General features: G+C 38.5%; 1 protein-coding gene across 3 annotated transcripts in view; it reads left to right on the top strand.

Annotated features, from left to right (window-relative positions):
- The first annotated feature begins 526 nt into the window (after window positions 1–526).
- The window catches only part of lmtk2 (lemur tyrosine kinase 2), a 35,081-nt gene continuing 20,576 nt past the window's right edge, over window positions 527–15,031 (top strand). The window contains exons 1-6 of one of the 3 annotated variants that reach the window (XM_017685005.2): window positions 527–1,057; window positions 10,303–10,433; window positions 10,519–10,669; window positions 13,489–13,565; window positions 14,266–14,384; window positions 14,858–14,945. In XM_017685005.2, the coding sequence (XP_017540494.1) occupies window positions 964–1,057; window positions 10,303–10,433; window positions 10,519–10,669; window positions 13,489–13,565; window positions 14,266–14,384; window positions 14,858–14,945 (660 nt within the window). In that variant the 5' untranslated portion in view covers window positions 527–963. Of the gene's footprint in view, window positions 1,058–10,299; window positions 10,434–10,518; window positions 10,670–13,488; window positions 13,566–13,589; window positions 13,926–14,265; window positions 14,385–14,857; window positions 14,946–15,031 lie in introns of those variants that run through there. The other 2 variants (XM_017684999.2, XM_017685018.2) reach the window with 2 other exon arrangements.

Raw genomic sequence — 15,031 nt, 5'->3', positions numbered from 1 at the left:
AGAAAATGGAATGGTTCTATTTTGACCCATGAGTTCTACATACAACAATTTCATGCTTAAATGGTTCTTTGCATGAAACTGTTCTTCAGATTGATGGAGAATGTGTTGCATGTGGTTCTACACAGAAACTTTTGGAAACTGTTCTATACGTCAAGCCTGTAACAACAGAAGAACCCTTTTTGGTGCTGTATCATTCTCCATCCATCTGAAGACCCATTCCATGGTGAAATGATACGATACAGACCTCACGGTTCCACCAGAACCCTTGAAGAACCGCCTTTTGAGAGTGTGGTTTTCTGACCTGCTGCTTTTATACCGTTCTTTTTAGAGCAAATGTCAATGCGTACAGTTTTACTAGTTACCTGAGAAGCGGTGAAGTGTCCCTGTCTGTAACAGCGGCAGCCGTTCTCCTCAGGAGAGGTTTGAAGGAGAGCGCGGGACCTGCTTCTCCTGAACACTCCCTCTGATTTGTTGTGCCGCGCGACTGCATGTGACGCAGCTGAGGGCGAACATGGCGCTGGAACAGGGAGGTGATGCTGGACCGTGTCAACTAACCTCACCGCTGTAACGTTAAACGTCGGAAAATACCCGCGTATAGATATGATTATTCAGGAGAGATAATGAACAGTCGCGTCGTTTCAAGCAACAAAAGACGACAGCAAGTAAGAAGCTGCTATCTACCTGCCGGTAGCTTGCAAGTGTTAGCTAGGTTAGCTAGCTAGCTAGCCTGGTCAACACCGCCGGACTGTGGATGGTCACGCTGCTAACGCTCAGCCAGTTGGATGTTCTCGGTTATGATACCACCAGCTGAATGTCGATAGAGTTGATGTGTCAGTCGCATTAAGTAGTTTTATCCACAAATGTCTCTTTTATGCCTTTCCTTTAACGCTAGTGATTAGGAGTAGGTTAGAGGTGACTAGCCGCGTTAGCTAACGCTAGCTAGTCGGGCTGAGAGCCGAGACGATGGACACCGTTCGTGTGTGTGTCTGTGTGTTCTCACTGGGAGCGGGGATCTTGCAGCTTTCTGAAGGTGCACCTCTTCTGAATCAACAAACAGGTATGCTAACGTTCTTTGATAATAGATTTCACTGAATAATGAGCTGACAGTGCGGTTGAACCTGTATATTCAGTGTTAATCTTTGGCTATATAACGTTAGCTAAGCTGTCCGGCCTGACTGACGACTGGTTTGTTAACTACCAGCTTGTGATGTGTGAGCTAGAGCAGACAGCTGGCTGAGCTAGCATCACAAACGAGCTTGTCAGGCAGCTAGCTAACGTAATTAGCTGGTAGTTGACCTGTGTTCGTTCACAGGGAAGTACCAAGTGTATCTTTTCTTTCTTGTGTAAGGTTCTCATAGTCTACCACATCTGGACCTAGCAAACGATAGCCTTCCTTCTTTGGAGAAGGAACGTAGTGGTCCCCTGATTTTGATGCTTTTAGCCTGTTAGGTAGCTGCCTCACTGGGTCTGGCTCTATTGGACACCAATTTTTATAACAGCCATTATGCCTAGTTATAAAAGTAGTATTGTCAGTACAGTGTTGTCATAGAAGTCACCTGTATTCTTCATCTCTGCACTAAAACCTGATGTAGGTATTCCATTATGTTATTGTGATTGTACACTTGGACAAACTAACATTAAGAGCAGAGTTCACACGTCTTACCAAGATTATATATTAAAGATTTTAGAGTGCTTGCTTGGTGGTTGGCTAAGTTATAACCTCATTCTTGTGACCCACAGTGGTACTTACAGTAATGTGTAACATAATAATACATTCCTTATCGCTCTTATCAACAGTAGTGAATGATTGACTAGGGAAGGGATGTCTGTTGCGTAAAAGTTTCTATTAAAGTGCACACGTTGTTCATGACTAGCCAATGTTTGATTTGATTTTGCTCAGAAACAAAAGGCCATAGTTGCTGGTTAATCACGTTAGTCCTGTGTTTTGGCTTTGATGGCCACATGTCTTGTTATGTTAATGAAACAAGGTGTAGGCCAAGATGCATATTCCAGATTAGATTGAAATGAAAAGCCTTTTTTCCCTGCTTAGCATATAATCTGCCAGAAGGTTGTTTGATGTGTCATTGTTAATAGGGATTCACGAAGATATCAGAATCATATTGATAAAATACAGATGTTAAGATGTGACAGATACCAAGATATTTAAAGATATCTTGATGAATTATTACAGAGCAGCAGAACATTTAGGCAAAGATGAACTACTGTGCTAAATATCTGTATTTTATTGATTTTATTGCATTTGTTGACCCTATATAAATAAATGTTTTGTTTCCCTGTAATACCAATACAGGTCTATTTAGTCATAATTTCAATATATTATTAACATTTATGTAGCAGCATCATGAGATATATACATGAAACATATCAGATATTGACATCGGTTCCTATAGTGTCCACAGTTCATATATTAGTGTATCCCTATTATACCATTTATTTGATACTTTAGTGACCAGCCAAAGGATCTCGTTGCTAAGATCCTTTTCTACATTGGTCCACAATGTTCATCACATCATGGTGGTGTGACGCACTCTTAGCTGACTAATAGTTGTGACACAAATGGAGTCCTTTTGCTGTTTATCTTGTCTGGCCTGAGTCTTCCCTGAGCTGTGAGAATCTTCATAGTAGAGTGATATTAACCTTGGCCTACAGTGCTGCTATCACCAGTGATCCTTCTTACAAGCTAGACAGTTGTCACTAGTCATTAATTGTCAGACCCTCTTAAAGTGAGTTTGACTTGACTTTTACTCTTTCTGTGTCCTGGATTAAAGGTTAGCTTGCATTATTTTGACAAATGTTTTTGTTGTTTCCCATAAATGTCTTCATTCATAAAAATACCCTCAGAAAACAGTAAGACTGAACAGAATAATTTGAATACTTGAATATTGAGTTTGAATGCTTGTTTGTTATATTGAAGTTAGTTTTTTTTCCTGTTTAGTAATCTGGAGCTTTGTCTTTTTTATTTTCCAAATAAAAAAAAATTCAGCTGAAGCTAACTTCTATCGGTAGCAAAGACATTTAAATTGAACAGTTATTGTCAGTGTATGGAAAAATGTCATATATTTTAAAAAACAATTTTTTTTAGTTGAATAAGTCATGCACAAAAATGTTCAGCGCAAAGTTTGTGATGTACCCTGGAGGCCTGAAAAATTTCATCAGGAAATCATTTCATATATGTCCATTATCTATTGTCCAGTAGGGATGTTACACACATTAATGTTTGTTGTTTTGTTTACCTGGATTGGGAGATGAAACAGGGTTGCTAAAGCACTAGAATGTATGTGCTGCACCATTTAAGGTTCCATGGAAAATTAGAATAAGAAGCAAACTTCAGCTTCTTGTACCTTGTATGGTTGATTAGCCAAGCTGTTTGGAATGGCAAGCGGGGAACTTCCAATTTGTACCACTACTTGAAGAGAGTCCTAGATTCTGCAGTTGGCTAGAAATGATTGAGCTACATTACAGAATCCCCTCTCACACTCATTTCAGCCTGAAGGCAAGAATGACATTTTATATAGAAGCACAAGATCTGATTGTAAATGAATTATGCGGCATGTAATAGGTGTCTTGCACATTTTAATTTGTATTATAAAAAATTATTTGTGCTGTTTATTCCTTCAAGAAGCTGTGTTGTCTTTTTTGGGGCAACAATAAGACTTACCAAAAAAAAAAAAAAAAGATCCAGTTATTGACTGCTTAACATCATCACCTTTACACTGGTTGCACACATAGACCTTTTTTATTATTGTTGCTGAGCAAAGTTCACTCCAATATGCTAGTATAACAAGAGCTATTAGCTTGTTAGATTGAGTTGAGAACCAGCTGAATGATTTGTTAGGATTGCCAAGTCATGATAAAGATGTAGTCCAGTCAACACTCATAATTCAGATGGTAAGTTACTGCCTCTGCTTATGTAAGACAGGCTAATGCAGTGTCAGGATTTTACATGCCTTTCTGTGCTGTTCAAATGGAAATGTAACATGGCCTTTATTCCCCCTTCTCATTACCTCCCCTGACCCAAACTCTTTGGCACCTCTTTGGCCTTTGCCTGCTATTCTGTTATTATGCAAGTCTATAGTTGATTTACAATCAAGTACAGGATATAATTGACATTATGTCGGTCAACCTTGCACTTCTGTTTTACCTGTTAGTTTCAGGAAATGCTGTTAAATATTCAGTGTGGTAGTTAGTGTTATCTTAAGATTCATGCTCAAGAGTCGCATTAGTAATTGAGACTACTTGAATGAAAATGGTTCGTCAGTCAGAATCTTGTAAATTCTATAAAAAAATACTGTCATGCAATCAACTAATGTTGTTAGTAATATTAATAATATTATATATTAACCCTAATAAAGTGTTGGGTTATTTATACCTATTTGGAGCTGATGGATTTGAACTTGGATGCTAATTTGCAGGTCTTTTGTTTTAGAAAAGCATTCAGAACCATACAGGTTTGATTGAAAACATAGAATTCTCATTTTGGGCAAAGCTGTCTTACCTCCCCCCAATCTTGCTGTATTTGATGCTATGAAAAATACAACAAAATTAATTTTTACTGTTGAAACACAATAAGTGTTTTGGACACTTGGAATTATCGAAACACTGCCAGGCCACAGGCTGCCTCTGAATCTTTAATTTCTGCTCATTAAATTTTCACAACAGATCCTGCTTCCTTATGGCTTCTGTTTTACCAAGAATGTGTGTAGTACTTGTGAAGCTAGCACAGACTGTTGTGATTTCGGGCAGATCTTATGGTGTCTTTTCTCAAATGTTCAGTTGCACTGTTTAGAGGTACTGTCTTTCTTAACAGACAGCAAGTTGTTGATGAGCTCTGAAAAGTTCAGCACTAAGGCCCAACCGCTTTGAGAATTTTGTGGGTGATACCAATTTTAGGGGGCTGTTAATTCTGTGAACTTTGCAATAAGTTTGCTAATGTTATATTTGTATTTAAATTTTTACTCCAGTAGTTTATCAAACGGTGCTTTATTGACACATGTTTGTAATTTATGTTATTTTTTTCTTCACTTCGTTATTCAAATTTTGGTAGATAAGTTTATATATGTTTATATGTTTTTGTAGTACCAACTGTGATGGGTTACTTTGTATTGCTGTTATGTAGTCAAATTTGCTCAAATTGGGTTCCTCAGTGAAGGTTTTGCCCTGTCTTCAGTAGATTGAGAATTCACATCTTGACAAATGTGACAAAACTATTTTGCAAATACCAGCAAAAACCTTGTGTCATCATTACAGATTCTTATTATTGGGCAAACAATATAGCGGTTGGGCCTTATTGAGAACAATAGCGTTACACTGAAAAGCCTTCGTCACAGTAGTAGTCTACACCTCTAGGGTTCTCTTAGTCCAGTCAATCTCATTTATGAAATGCAGAAACAGTTGTTTGCTGGTTTTAGGTCGGCCATGAAGATTATGTGAGTCATTTAAAATCTAAATGTACTGATATGGTTCTGTAATGAGTATGTGTGTTGTCCATATCTGTTTTCAGTCTATTTTAGTTTATTTCTAATACTTGAAATCTGCTGTTTTTCACAGTAAATGATTCTCAAGCATCCTCAGTGGAAACGAAACTTGAAAGTGCACTTGAGAACTGTGTTGAACATAATTTCTTAAAGGTTTAAATCAAAGCAGATATCCCAGCAGCAGACTACATTTGACTGACAGATGGGCATAACCAGCTACCTGTGCTTTGCATTTGCTCCATTTGCTTATAGTTTACATACATTGTGGTAGTGAATTTTTTTTTCTTTTTTTTGTATTGTCTGTTACCAAAAGCAGGCCTACACAACACAGACGAAATATCTGATTTCAGTCTTAGTGTTACATATTGTGGTTGTGATGTATGTTGTCATATGTTAAACACACAATAGTGAAGCCTTGATGTGACGCAGTAAAGACTGGCCTGCATTATAACTCACTTTTGTAATGTCGCTAGTGTTGGCCGATATAGTGATAATTATATTACATATATTGGTGAATATACATATATAATATTATACAATGCAGACTTTATAATCTTAAACCTGCTTTAGATGTTGACAAAACTCAAGTTGTTTATAAATTCAAGGAAAACATCATTGAACCTTCCATCTGTTAATAATGTGTATTTTGTCCGACACTAGACTTGCACTATCAGATATGATTCTTTATTTTATTTATGTGTAATCCCTTAGCTAGACCTTTAAAGGGGAATGTGTTTGAAATCTGCTCTATGTCTTGGTTTGGTATTTGATTAGTTGTTTGATATTTAAGCATCATATTATGCATTTGAAAAGTGACGTTGAAGATGGAATGGGATTTTATATTAGAAAAAAATTGTTTTAACCTTTGAACATTAGATGCCATTTATCACATTAATTTAAGATTTATTACTAATTGCTGCCTCTTTCATTGGTGCTCTTTATCTTATTAATCTGTATCTGGCTTATTTCCTTCTTATCTAAGTAATTTTATATATGATTAATGATTATTATAAATGATTAATTATGGGTTGTTGATTTTAGTGTGTTTTCTGTTATTTGTTTGTAATGTGTATTTTGTCAGTCACCCGTGAATATTTCCAACACCAGTCACTCGACTTGCGCTGTCAGATGAGTCTTTGTTTTCTACACATGTAATCCCTTAGCTGGAACCGAGCCGATTGTTGGGTGTAACTTGCTTTTGGCCTGCTAACCAAGCTGTAGTTAGATTAATGTTAGCTCACACACTACAGCACCAAACACCACAGAATAGGCTTAGTGTTAGCAGTCACTCCCAACACTGGTCACTTGAAAGGGCTCTTTTAGACATGAGTTTTTGTTGTCTACAGTTGTGTCAGCACGGTCCCAGTTAGTCAGAATCAAACTTGTACTGTCTTGTGTGGCACTGATTGGATCTGTAGCCTACCATTATCTCTCTCCAACACTGTTCATTCAACTTCACTCCTTCAGATTTGTGTCTTTTATCATCTACCCTTGTGTCGGGGTGCTTCAGTTTACCAGAACTGAGTCTGTTCTGTGTTGAGAAGAGCTTGACCAGTTTGACCACTTTGGAGCTTGCTGCTGTCTAGTGCTGTGCAGAAAGCCTCACTCTCATGCCCACTGACCCTCTAGATGATACTGGTGCCTGACAGACTCAAATTAGAACTATTTAATCATAGACATTATTTCACCTGCCTCAAAGTGCACTGAGCTCTTCACATATTCATATTATTATGATGGGCTTCTAACTGTAGACATGTAATGTTTATGGATTTCACACTCATTATCACTGTGATAAACTCTCAATTGTAGTCCCTAATTTTCATCACTAACGGTGACCAGTTTACAAAGATCTGTTTTTCGTTATTTCTCTGAAAGGCCTCTAACAGTAGTCATTGGTTGTCTTTGGTTAAACTGAGCATTTCTGTGCAATGACAAATTGATTTCTGTTTCTTTATGTTAAGTCTTATTTGTAAATCCTGTCTTCTTTCATTCTGCTCTTGTTTTGTTATTGTTTTGCTATCTGGTGTTGATCAAAGGAGAATGGGTTCCCCTGTGGAGTCTTGGTTCCTCTCTAGGCTTCTTGTTCAAATGGAGTTTTTTCTTGTCTCTGTCATCCTTAGCTTACTCATTGGGGCTTGGACCCTGATTTTCTGTAAAATTGCGCTGTCACAGCACCTGTTGTAAAAAGTGGTATATAAATAAATTTTTACTTGAACACTAAGCTAATGCTTACCAGCTCCTCTCTGTTAAAGAAAGTGAAAGGTTGTTTGGAAATCATGCACTATATTCACTTATTTGGTGAGCGTGTAAGTGAAACAAACTTTGAAATAATGCAGGATGAGACGACACAAAAGAGCAAAAATGCTTTCACATTGTTTGTGGTGCTTTTATGCATTTTGTAAACTCATTTTACTTTTTCATAATTGACTTGAGTCTTTGAGTGTAATACTGTGCATTTTAATGTCATGTATGTGTAGACAGACAGTTGGGTGTTGAGGTGGGAATTCTTTTGTTGGTGTAGCTCAAATAGGATTTCTTCATACATTCACCCTAAAGGCATGACCACCACTCATCACATTTTTGGTACTTTTTGTTATTCTGGTCATCTGCTATCTGCTGTTCATGTGCTGCAGACTTCAGTGCAGTAATTATTCCAATCCTAATCTAGCATGCCTGATCCAGCTAATCTCTGTTTTAAGGAGCATCTTGAAATTATAACAAGGTGTGTTGGATTAGATTAGAGGAAAACTCTGAAGGAGGTCAGTGAGCAGCTCTGCCTTTGTGTTTTTGTACTCAGAACCTTTATAGGCCCAGTTTATACTTCATATCTTTTACAAGTCTTTTTTTCATGGCTCACTAGATCCATAGTTGCTTTAGACTTTGACACATTAAATGTTTTTAAACTTTAAAAGGATTTTTGGCTTTATGCCCATTTCAAAATGAAATTATGCTTATATTCTCTGTTGTGCAACTGTTTCAACCACACATTCAGACTGGTTACTTTGCTTTACCTTTTATTTGACAATAAAGAAGCTCCAACTCGCCCACTATTATTGTGTTTGCTCCTGCATCCCGTTCAGAGTTTGGAATGGTCTCCACAGTAGGCTATTATAAGTACATCTGCTGATGCTTTCGGGAACATTACTCATTATATGTACAGAAGCGTTAGCAGATGTGCTTACAGAGATACTACTTACTACTAATAGTAATATCAGTAGTAGTACTAGTAATAGTATTTTTTTTTTGATGACCTCTAACTCTGAAACTAAAAAGCAGAAACTTTTTTTATCTTTAATTTGGCCATGAAAATGTAATTAGTGTAGTAATAAAGAGAATGGTCACACAAGGTTTACTGTCTGATGCCATCATCTCTGTAGATGCTTCGCTTAGCCTGCTTGAACGGGAGCTGAGACCTGACAGTGTTTTACCAGTGACCTGAAGCCATTTTGTTCAGTCTGTGAAAACTGACACTGTCGTTTTTGAATGTGCTATATCGTATACTGTACCACAGACACCCAATGTCTTCGACCAGCATGGCTGCGTTTCTACGATTGTAGGTACAATGAATGTGCTATCTCACTTAAATGTGGTACGTTCAAGAACAGAAAGGTAAGCGCATTAGAGAGATTGAATTTGTTTTGCAGCAGTTGTGCCCCTGAAGTTTTTCATAGAGGTGGCCAGATAGGTAGCATGCCAAAACCAAAAGCCATAACTGAATTTCAGGAACATTGTGGAATGTTGTCGTTTATAGTCTAGGTGAAAACTGTCAATTTGAAAGGAATTGCATACTGAAATACTTATTTTTTTTTATTTTAAAGTTAATGTTACTATGTATCTGATGTGCATTAGGACTTTCAAAATCGGCCAGAAATTATGTTGGATTGTTTCTTCCAAAAACACAGGTTTAAACCACTCAAGTGATCCGTTTTTGTACATTGTCCATAAGAGGTCAAACCAGTACAACAAGTATGTTGTATCAAATTAAGTATTTACTTAAATAAGTAAATAAATAATTTTGCTGCTGTTTAGATTAATATATTGAGACAACAGACTTTTTACTCATTTTGCTTTGCATTGTTTCAGCGCTGAATGAATGCACATGCCCATAAGCATAAGGGTGTGAATTTGAGGTGGGACTGAATCGGATACATTTTGGTGAATATTTTCAAGATGGGTTGCTGCTGCTGAAATGGTAGGCTAACTATAGCTTCTAGACATAGCCTGGATTGCATGTTTTTTTGCAATCCAACAGCTGTGTCTTGCTTAAAAAGGCTCACTTGTTAATGTGATGTGTGGAACAGGTTAACTGCTTGGAAAAGTGTCTACACATGGACCTACGGTTGGCAATTAGATAATGCTCATAGTTGGCCAGCTGACAGTAATTGTGGCTAGCCTACAGTAGATATCAGGCGAAGCATCTGAGGCTGAGATTACCCTTAAGACAACTTTTGTGGTGATGGAACTACTTTTTTGAAAGAAGTTGAAAGAATGTATATTTAAATCATGTTGCGGCCTCCTTCCTTTACCTTTGTCTTATTTTGTAATACTGTATAAAAGCAATAGACTGCTTGAGGTTGTGTATTACGGTGAATAACATCACTGCTTTTACAAACTGCAGTGATGTTAATCACCATTACACTCACTTATGTGTTGTCTCTTAATTGTAAGATCAACAATGTGAAATGGTTTCAATCCCAGGATGGGAGCACCGTGTTGACCATAACCTGACTGCCTTAGTAAATCACCTTAATAGTTGTTTGCATAGGCTGTCCTCTTCATGCTGTGTTCTTTTGTTGTACTTCAGCAGGAGAGTCTGCAGGAGAGGTGCATTTTTCTCTGAACCTCCTGCTGCTGCTGTCTCTGTCTATGCTGGTGGCCCTTGTAGTGTTGCTGCTCAACTGTGTGAACTGCTGCAAAGAACGAGAGATCAACTTCAAGGTGAGCTGCAGCATAACTAGCACTGAACTTTTGCAACCCTACTCAGTGTCTTCTGTCCATCTAATTTGAACCTTTTTCTAATAAGGAGTTTGAGGACAATTTTGAGGATGAGATTGACTTCACCCCTCCAGCGGAGGACACCCCCTCCATGCAGTCTCCTGCTGAAGTGTACACCCTAGCTGTACCACCTGTGCCCCTTCCTGGACCTCCACACCTCCAGCTGTCCCGGATAGCAGGTCAGAACCGCCTCCTAACCTAAATCTGAGGGTACTCCTGAGGTCAGGTGGCCTGTATCTATGAAAAATGAACATAAATGAAACTGGGTTTTGTTTTGGAGTCCAAAAGTTGTTTTCTGCCTGCTCACAGTAACATTTTTGCTAAATGAAGTAGCAGATTTACCAGTGGGTTGCTGTTATAAGAAAACGTCCTAAAACCTTTCTAAAGTAGGTTACATCACTAGTGACTGGTACCCTGCTGTTTAAAAATGTGTCATATTTACGTCTTTTATCATTTTTGTTATTGTTATATATACTTGTTGCTGTTATAGTAGGGGTAAACAGAGGCTCTACAGTTACTCTTGGGAGCCTCCATTGTAACAAGAATACAGTTGTGCACACACTACAAACTGCATAGGAGTCAGGACCATTGACTGTATATGGCCTCTTTTCCGCTGCAGGCTCGAACACTTCCAATGGCTTTTCCACATGGAACGCTTAAAAACCATGTTAGCTTACCATACTTGGGGCCTCAGCACCGTTTGGTGGGATAATGTAATGACAGAGCTGTTTGCTGATTGCTTTTATGTCAATATTGTGCCACTGCATTCTGCTGCATTATTTAAAACTCAAAGACTTTTACTCACACTAACGCCAAATAACTCAAAGTAGTACACAAGTCCGCCATGCAATGAACATCAAAGCTTCAATCTGACAGCAGATTCTAATTTTGAGGCAGTCATGGGCTGGAGGTTAGGGAACTGGCCCTGTGACTGGAAGGTTGCCTGTTCGATCCCCAGCACTGACAGTCCATGACTGAGGTGTCCTTGAGCAAGACACCTAACCCCCACTTGCTCCCCGGGTGCCGTGGATATGGCTGCCCACCGCTCTGGGCAAGTGTGCTCACTGCCCCCTAGTGTGTGTGTATTCACTAGTGTGTATGTGGTGTTTCACTTCACAGATGGGTTAAATGCGGAGGTGGAATTTCCCCAGTTATGGGATTAAAAAAGTATCACTTAACTTTAACTTAATGATTAAACGGTGCTGATAAGCAGAGTAAAGTTAGCTGGTTAGCATTAGCTTAGTTAGCATGCTGCCAGTTCTGCTCACCAAACAAATTGTTTGATTCTAATGAACAAAAGCTTTACTGATCCAAATGTAGATGATAGCAACTCAGATATGAAGAAGCAAAGTTGAGTGGCTGGTGTTAGAGGGAAAAAGCTGAAATTAAACCGGTGGCTTTTTGAGCTGTAACATTAGCTTCCTAGCTAAGCTAGCTGAAGAGATCCAAACTCCAATGCTGTCCCACTAGCTGGTGCTCTGATATCACAAGTATAGATGATGCAACTTACAACAGCAAGAACAAAGTCGACTGATTGGTGTTGTAGTGACAGAAAGCAGAATTTGAACCTGTTCTGTAGCCTGCTAGGCTAAACTAATGCAAGTGTACATTGCACACAGCTAACCAATGCTTACAAACACTCTTTTAGAGGATAAAGATTCTGAGAGTGCAAATTCGAACAAATGGTGTTGAACCAGCAGAAATATAAAACAGAATTGTTCTGTGGTGCTTTGAGTTCAGCCTGCTGCAGTACAGGCTGTTTCAGTAATAGAAGCTCAAATATCACCCATTTAGAGGATAAAGGATTTAAGAGCATGTGAAAGACTTTGGAGTGATAGATGGAAAATTTTGCAGTGATGGATGGAATCAAACTTGTTTTGTAGTATGTTTTCTGTGTGTAGCTATTAGCCTCTTAGTAGTTATCCACTCGTTTCTGAAGTTTTTTATTCAGTATTTCCTGGTTCTAATTTATCGGCACAACAAATCAAAAATGGTGACAGGTCTCATGAGTCCACAACAGCGTAGAACGGCACAGTATGGCCCTTTGTTTCGACAGTGGAAAAGGGGCCTGTATGAGTTTCGTATTAACCTTGCATTCACATAAATACTCTGATGAAACTTTTGTCCATGAGATGGCTATAACAAATGCACAGCTTCTTAAATAGGAAAAAAAAACTTTCTTTAGAGCCCAATTTGAGTAAACAAAACAAATGCAATTAATTTCAATTAAATGCACAAACTGTGTTGTAGCGAGTGGGTACCAGTCACTCAAACCAGTTTCTTTGCACAGCGTCTTCACTTCATCTCCTCTTTGTTTGCAATTTCCATGTGATCTGAACATTTGTAATAGCCTTTACATGTAAACAGATCAGGACTGGCGAGACAGTTTTTTTTTCTTCTAACAACAGACATAGAGAGGGACTTAAATAGTAAATGTGTGGTACCCTTCCTTCAGAATAAAATCCAGTCACCAGAGACATATTTGAAACCATTGGATTTGCCAGGTATAAATGGCTGTAATGTCTTGCTGTTTATGTAAGATCAGGGTTTCCCAAAAAATATTTTGCACAAAGATGATTCTTAAATGGTAAGGTAAGCATAACAGTTACAAATCTCTCTTTGAGAAAAGATGATATTAATACTAAGATGTTTTTGGGACACTATACCCTTATCATTCAAGATAGATCTTAACATTGAGTAAAATTTGTGCTCTGTGAACATTGTACTTTAACAGTACTGAGTTATTTCTGTGAATGGCTGTGGTGGATGGGAGTAAAGGCACACAACTGGTTTCTTTACATTAGGTTTAAGTAGCTTTACATCTTTGCAAAGCCATGCATTTCTGAGGCATGTACAAGATTTTTTTTAATATAATCCGCAATACACTGCTAATATATAGTATTTTATGAGTTTCTGTGTTAGGTGAATTGTCACCTGTTTTTTTTTTTTTTTTGTTTGTTTGTTTGTTTGTTTTTTTTGTCTTGTGTTTGATTTTCAGAAGTCTCGACAGGCCCACATGTGGCACGCCACACACTCAGTTACATTCAGGAGATTGGGAATGGCTGGTTTGGCAAGGTGAGGGGCTTGTTCTATTTACAGCCTACAATGTCTGGGTGTGTGCCTAGAGTGTGCTTACCTGTGTATTAACTTAACATACGCTTTTCCAAGACGTCTCTGGGGCATATTCCCTCCAGTGAAGAACAGCTGATATTATTGGTAATCTGTATTAGTAGTAGCTCCTCAGAATTGGTTTCAATTAGCCAGGCATTTTTTTTATATTTATAACCCTGAAAGCTAAGATTAAACTGACACTCTCAGCCTGTGTGGCAAAGAGGGCAAGCACTAATGTTGTTTTGTTTTTGGTGTTGATGCTCTGTTCTCGTCTCTCTGCTGTCAATGTGCCCTGGCCCGTACGGACTGGAGTGTGACGTGTGGGTGAGCGTGACATTGTGCACATGCTGTTCATCTCTAGCGTATGTGTGTATTTACTGACAGCAGAATTAATGGGAAAGCTGTTTCCTCGGTTCCCCAGTTTTTTTGCTGTTTGGGTAGACTGAGCCTGGCTGAACCATAAGGACATCCTCATTCTCATCAGCTGCCAGGGCCAACTCTGCTGGATAGGCCTTTTTTTCAGGAAGTGCTTTTTCCTCTTGGCAGAGCCTATTGCAGCTTCTTTTGTTATTTCTTGTTTCTCCTGTTTCTCCCAGTAGGGAAAGCCAGCAACAGTCTGTTGAGACTGTGTGTTGATTAAGCCGTTGTGGTTCATCTTGAACAGGTTTTGCTTAGTGAGATCTACTCAGACCCTGGTGCAGCCAGAGTGGTGGTGAAAGAGCTGAAGGCCAATGCCAACTCTAAAGAGCAGAATGACTTCCTTCAGCAGGGTGACCCATACAGGTAAGATATTTCTGGCAGAATCTCTACCAGCATTATTTTCTTTAAAAATCATGAATTCTTTTGAAAAATGTATTTTCTTATGAATTACAAAGCAAAACACAAAGTTTTTCACATATGAACAGAAGAGTGGGGCTGTTACTATTACAACCCCAATTCCAATGAAGTTGGGACGTTGTGTAAAACATAAATAAAAACAGAACACGATGATTTGCAAATCCTTTTCAACCTATATTCAATTGAATGCACTGCAAAGACAAGATATTTAATGTTCAAACGTCTAGCAGGTTTACAGTTTCATGATGAGGCTTTTGTTTGAGTTTTCTTTGAGCCTTTTGGCACTGTAGCTTAATTCTCCTTCTGTGTTAGCAGCACCATCTTTCTTCTTCTAGTGACATTGCATTGCTTTGCTGATGATGTGTATTTCTGAAGGCAAGCAATTGCATCTCAGTGGACCCTTTTGTGTGATTCTATAGGGTTCTTCAGCACCCAAATATACTGCAGTGTCTTGGTCAGTGCGTTGAAGCCATTCCTTTCCTGCTGGTGTTTGAGTACTGTGAACTGGTAAGTTGTGCTGTCCTTTTTCCCTGCTTATGGTGCCAGTATACATTTTGTTTTTCATGCTTGTTATAAATTCTCTGTATTCCTTT

The sequence above is a fragment of the Pygocentrus nattereri genome, chromosome 14 (assembly GCF_015220715.1).
Source record: "Pygocentrus nattereri isolate fPygNat1 chromosome 14, fPygNat1.pri, whole genome shotgun sequence".
Lineage (NCBI taxonomy): Eukaryota > Metazoa > Chordata > Actinopteri > Characiformes > Serrasalmidae > Pygocentrus > Pygocentrus nattereri.
Note: the sequence above shows the minus strand (reverse complement) of the source record. Positions and strands in the feature narration are given on the sequence as shown.